Raw genomic sequence first — 6,312 nt, forward strand, 5'->3', positions numbered from 1 at the left:
CTGCGGCACACCGGGATCTGGCCCTGAATCTTCAAAACTAGCAAGTATTTGTTCACGATCATCAGCTACATCACCAATACAATCGTCTGGATCGAGTATACCGGACTGTGTTTGTAAATGATGTACAGCTACCCAAGAATCTGGTTCCTAAAACGGAAGAGAGACAAAATAAAAATTATTTACATTTTAGAAACGTTCTAAGAATTTTTAATTATTATAAATGTGAATGCGTGAAGGTAAACATTGACATAAGAAGGCAAAAGGAAGTCGGCCTAAAACGGCAAACAAATAATAGACGCATTATGCATATTTGATGAATGTTGAGAACATTTAAGAATTTTTTATAAATATATGAATGCAAATTTGTAATCATTCAAGTTTAGATATTTTTTTAGCTTTGTTATTTTGGCCTGTTGAGTAACAGAAAATTTTAAAAACAAATTAAATTGTAACACTTTTGCTGGTTTATTAGTTCAATCATATTTCAAACTGGAACTCCATGGAGTACTGACTATTGAGCATTGCTGCATGTGGGTGTTCCACACTGAAATGCATGGAAAACAAATTTGTCGGTCTCGACTGTAATGACTTCAGCTCTGTTGGCAGTGCACAATCGCTACAATGCAACCAATGCAACGGCTACACCGAATGTGAGCAATGAGATCAAGAAGATGAAATTCCATTGCAATGAAACAGTAAAGAAACTCAGTTGGTTAACAGCTAATGCAATTGCATCACAGAAATGCAACGGAGCATGCATCAGAGGTAATAAAAAAAATAAATTTGTTGGGAAAGAATTCAAAAAGAAAAAAAAACAGCAATAAGCAAAATAAAAACGAAAATTGTTAACAAATTTATTTTATTAAAGCAAAACAAAAAAAATGTGGGTCAATTTTACAATCACATGATATTAAAAAAAAAATAAAGTAAAATAGTATTAAAAACTTTGGGTAAAACTAAAAAAAAAAAAGGTTAAAAAACTGCTGCGATCAGAGCAAGAAATGCACAAATTGTGCTACCGAAGCCCTTCTATTTCTCTAAATGACTCTTTGATTTTGTTGGACTCCTCCCATATGCAACTTTATTGTGTATATCTTTTTTTATTAATTAATTCACAATTTTATAAAATAAGAAAAATTAATTTTTATATGCTATTTAATGCGAAACATTATTCCAAATTGGCTTAATTCGAAAACGCGTAGTCTAGAGAGATAAGCTTCCAAGTATAGTACGCCTTCGGTTTTAATTTTGCCCTTGACTTCGACTTGATAAATAAAATATCATTAATTTGTACATATGGTCAGTCAGATGCACTTAATTTATCAATGCAAATCTTAAGCAATATAAACTTGAAGGCTTTTGATAGATTATCACCATTTCTAACGTGGGTATAAAAAAGCATTTTGATTAAATACTTTATGACACTGCAATAATTGCAACGAATACTGAAAATATGATTAGATTGATAAAGTTGGACATTACTTAATGTTATTCGGTACGATTTGAAAATCACGTATACAAAAATTTGAAATCAAGAAATTAGTCAGCTCCACCAGTGGAGAAAATCAGTTGAAAGAAATTATTATTTTTTGTAGTAAAATATTAACGTTTTCATTGAATATGGATTTATAATACATTCAAGACCAGAAGCAGACATCTATGATATTCTACAAGTGAAAAAATAATGATGTAATAAGCAGTAAAACAGAGTACGTGAATCTATTGTAAGTCCATATCTCAAAAATATTCTTTTCAGACAGCCGAAAACTATTTTACTTTTTTAATTCCTTGATAATAATAAATTCACAGATGTGCGTTTAACTATTTCTCCTATCAGAGCAAAACTTCCTATCGGAGAAGAATTATTTAATACTACTCTTACGGTATTTTATCAACGCTATGAACATAATTGACTCTATTACAAAATATTTGTAGAACACTTTAGATTTGGTATCAATTTAATAAAAATTTAATTTAAAAGTAGGAAATCTAGCGAATTTGTTTATAATGATTTCATAAAATTATATCTAGTGGGTGTTCAAATTGAATTGCAATTTTACAGAACTAAGCGCAAGTTTTATAAATCTTGCTGTAATGTCCTTTATCGCTTATTTAAATGTTTGATGGTCTATAACTTCAGAGTCATGATTTGTTTCAAGCTTAGACATAAGCACTAACCTTGTGATTATAGTTCAAAAACATTAGCAGAGAACGACCATTTATCATAAGGCTTCCCAAATGAACATAACCAGTGTTGCTTGATGTTTTAGAGTTATTCGATTATCAATATTTTTAATCGACTACTATTTTAAATAAACTATATACATAGTAAGTAATTTTGTTTATTTACAGATTTCTCTATTGGAAAATTTTTTCATCAAACAATTTTAGTTTTTATGGCAATTGGCAAGGTTCGTAAGAGCGCCACGAGAATTTTGCTCTATCGAGCTTAGTTCCTTTTCTAGTATTGATCAAGTTTATATTTTTTTTGGAACTTATAAAGTTTTACTTTGAGCTCATTGAGTATTTGTTTGTTTTCAATATATTCAGTTGAGCAATCATATGTGTTCCAGCACAAAACGCACTATCGTCAATTTAAGCCTTAATTTTTCAAATCATATTCACTTTTTCCGATCTTAAAATCAGTGTTTTATACTTATTACTACTATTTTCGTTATAACCTTCTGTGTTTCAAGATGAAAAAGTTGTAGTTTAAACAATAATTTATATTAATGTTAATTTTATTTTGTCAAAAGCAACGCCGTCTTATGACGAAAAGAAAGAATTTTAAAGTTTGAAGATTTCGAATAGAAATAGAAAGGCAACAACAAAAATTTTATTTAATTTATTGAAATTTGGCTGACCATATAACGCTGTTTTGAGTATTGTCAATTACTCATCATTAGAGGTCATAGGAAATATTCAAATTTGTTTTTTTTTTTAATTAGTTTATAGTCCGTATATATTTTGTTTGAACTACAAGTGCCAGGCTTATAATTCATATATATAAATGTATTATTATGACATGTTCTATAAATTACAATCACAATTCAAGAACTTAGTCTATTCACATATACTTTCCAGACACCCCTATTACGCGCTAATGCTCTAAGCTCGCTGAATGATTTGTTAGTTTCCCTGTTTCTCGATCTTCTATAAGTATATACATAATTTATATATTTATTTGTTTTATGTGTACCATTCTAAAAGGTTATATTGCAATTGTAAAATGATTTATGAAATAAAGGAAACTAGGACCTATTTTAAAAAATAAACCTTTTATAGATCGTTTATATGGAAATGAAATTGATTTCTCATCCTCATCTTTCTAATTTCATTAGTTACTACGTTCTTTACAAGTATATATCTTATGTAAAGGGACCCAGTATATTATCGCTGCGTTAGATTTTCAAAAAGTTGCGAATATAAGAGCATCTTCAGTTTTAACTTAAATAGCATCATTGTCTTCAACTGCAGAGGCTACTTGATACAAAATTTCTTTTAAAATGAAGATAAAGCATGTTCAGTAGTAGGTAGAGTAAGCTTAAGTAGTCTTGTATTAAAGTCAATATATAAATATATAATATGAAGTATCATCACTAAGCCAAGATGGCTTAGTTGTTATTGATATGGAATATGATTATGTTAAGTAATTCGCCTAGCTGAGATAGAACTCGCCTTATCAAGATAGTTGAAAAATCAAACGTAGTTTGATACATTTAGATATTTTTATTATTATCCTAAAATACTTATTTCTAATGATTTTGAAATATATATAAACATGTATATATGATTTTGAATAAGATTATTTAATTTTTATTGAAATTAGTATTATTTATTTATGCAACTATAGACTTTGATTTACCTTAGCAAATAAATACGGCGATGGTGGACGCTTGGGAGGTAGTGTCAATGAATACGATTTCTGAAGATATGCATGCGTAATCCCTTCATGCTTTTCGGATACTTTGTATGTATGACGCCAACCAAATATGCCGCTTAGTTTACTAGCCAAAGCTGGACATTTTGGTGATATATCAAACATTTTGGTATATTATTTTTTCTTAAGTTATGTTTTGTTTTGTGTTTGTGCGTTATCTTTGGTATGTTAGCCACACTTTTTTACTTTGGTTTACACTTTTAAGATCGTAAGTTTCGCTTACGACATTTTGTACTAAACAAAAAAAGATTTTTTTTATGTAAATTAATTTTTTTCACTTAATTGTATTTGAGATACTTGATACCGCGCAAAATGTTTTACAATTAAATTTTTACTGCTGCTTTGTTAAAATTTCTTTTAGTACTGAAGTAACTTTGCTTAAACGGAAGTTATTTTCTTATCTGTTTGCAATGCGACATACTTTAGTGACGCAATCTCATAAAAAGATATTAAAATATATGTACTATATACCATAAGTGTATCAGTTTTCTTTCAGTTCAGGTGTATTTCTTATCAATTAATAAACGAACGCATACTAGAGCAAATACATATTGATATTTCTAAAGTACTTATATGTACGCCCTCGTATTTTTTATTTTAGACTCTTGCATTTCTATTGTTTTCTTATCAAAAATCGACAAAAGTAAAAGTTCGTAATGCTAAGAATAGTTGATTACCTTTTGATAACTGATAAGGAAATTCCTTTTGTTATAGCCTAACATTCTTTGCAAATAACAATAGAGTACATATGTACAGATTGAATATAGTATTATATATACTTACAACCTCTTTTAATGTTCATATAATACCTGGGTTTTACTTTACGCTATCATTTATATTGTATCAAAAGAATGACAAATGTTTACAATCATATTTATTTACTTTTGACTTTTATCAATTGTTTTTTAAGTGTACAAGTTCAATAAAATAATTATAGAGAGATAAACAATTTAATAATATGAAATCACAATTTGAAAAGACAATAATAAATTGCATTAAAAATAAAAATTAAATAAGAAAATGCATTGAGTCACAAGACATTCGATATTTTACGATTGCTTCTTAGGATAATAAATGTTAGTCATTACTATGGAAAAATGCCAAAGAAGTTAGTGGTCACACTTAGCCATTATAATATAATGGCTAATAATTATTGAAATACGGACAATCTATTGCACATTCGAGTTTAAATTAAAACGAAATTTAATGTACGAGTATTTGTTCTGCTTATACTTTATTAGTTTGTCAAAATAAAAACAATTGTATTCAAAGCCAATTTTCTGTATTCTTACAGAAAAATTGTAAAAATTTGTGTTCCAACTTCAGGTGGACTTCAGTGTCACTATAATCTTTATATCAATAAGAGTTAAAAGTAATTATTTCTAAACTTTTAGTTAACTTGGCACACATAAGAGACATATATTAAGTGTTGAATATTTTTATGCATTATGAGGCAAATATAGCATTGAATTAAAAACAATGTTAATAAGAAGAATGGGAGCTACAGCAACATAACTCAACAGAAGAAACTCCGCCTTTCGACTGAACGCCAAAGTGACATTTGTTGTTTTCTTATATAGAAGAGCATTAAACGTTCCCGCGTGCCATTATACTTCTTGTCATACAGATTGAAGTTGTAGACAGAAAGTTTAAGCTTATTTTTAGCTGAAGATCCGAATGTTAATTGTTGGGATCCGAAAATAACAGACACTCCTGCGTGTCAATATCCTGATCCTCATACAGATTAAAGTATAGACCTACAAAGAATATGACTAGAAGCGTCAATCTCTTTCAACCCAAGGCGCATTCTGAGGTGGATGTATGAAGTATAGAATATAATTATTCCAGTGAATTTTTCCAACAAATTTGGTTTAAATTTAGCATATCAGAGTTATTGAGCGTTGTTGGTTCAGAATAAGATTTATTACTTCTATATCTTTTCAATGCTTAATACAAACTAAATTATTCTTATAAAGTAGTACATATTTTTATAATAGACAATATTAAAATATACAATTTTATTTTTAGTGCTATATATATATATATATATATATATATAAATATATAAATATATTTGCTTTAATTGTCTTAATGCATTGTATTAAATAGATAATCAAAAATTCCAAAAAATAATTTCACAACTTGATTTAGCAATTAAATATTTTTGGGATTTCTAAACATTTGGAAGCCAATAAATTATTAATAAAGAGCTAGCTAATCAGTTCATTAGTATGAAACCTTGTAAAGTATTTCATATATTGACGAATATTGTAAGATAAGGTGTTAATGCATAGAATGAATATTTAACTATTTTATGAAAAAGTTTATAGATAATATGATTAATTGCTTTGGTGATTACACCACAATGTAAA

General features: G+C 28.1%; 1 protein-coding gene across 1 annotated transcript in view; it reads right to left on the reverse strand.

The window, feature by feature from the left end:
• The window catches only part of LOC119666905, a 4,527-nt gene extending 275 nt beyond the window's left edge, over nt 1-4,252 (reverse strand). The window contains exons 1-2 of the mRNA XM_038076185.1: nt 3,866-4,252; nt 5-147 (exon numbers count right to left, since the gene is read on the reverse strand). Of these exons, the coding sequence (XP_037932113.1) occupies nt 5-147; nt 3,866-4,045 (323 nt within the window). The 5' untranslated portion in view covers nt 4,046-4,252. The remainder of the gene's footprint in view (nt 1-4; nt 148-3,865) is intronic.
• Nucleotides 4,253-6,312: the final 2,060 nt, after the last annotated feature.

The sequence above is a fragment of the Teleopsis dalmanni genome, chromosome 1, assembly GCF_002237135.1.
Source record: "Teleopsis dalmanni isolate 2A chromosome 1, ASM223713v2, whole genome shotgun sequence".
Classification (NCBI taxonomy): Eukaryota; Metazoa; Arthropoda; class Insecta; order Diptera; family Diopsidae; genus Teleopsis; species Teleopsis dalmanni.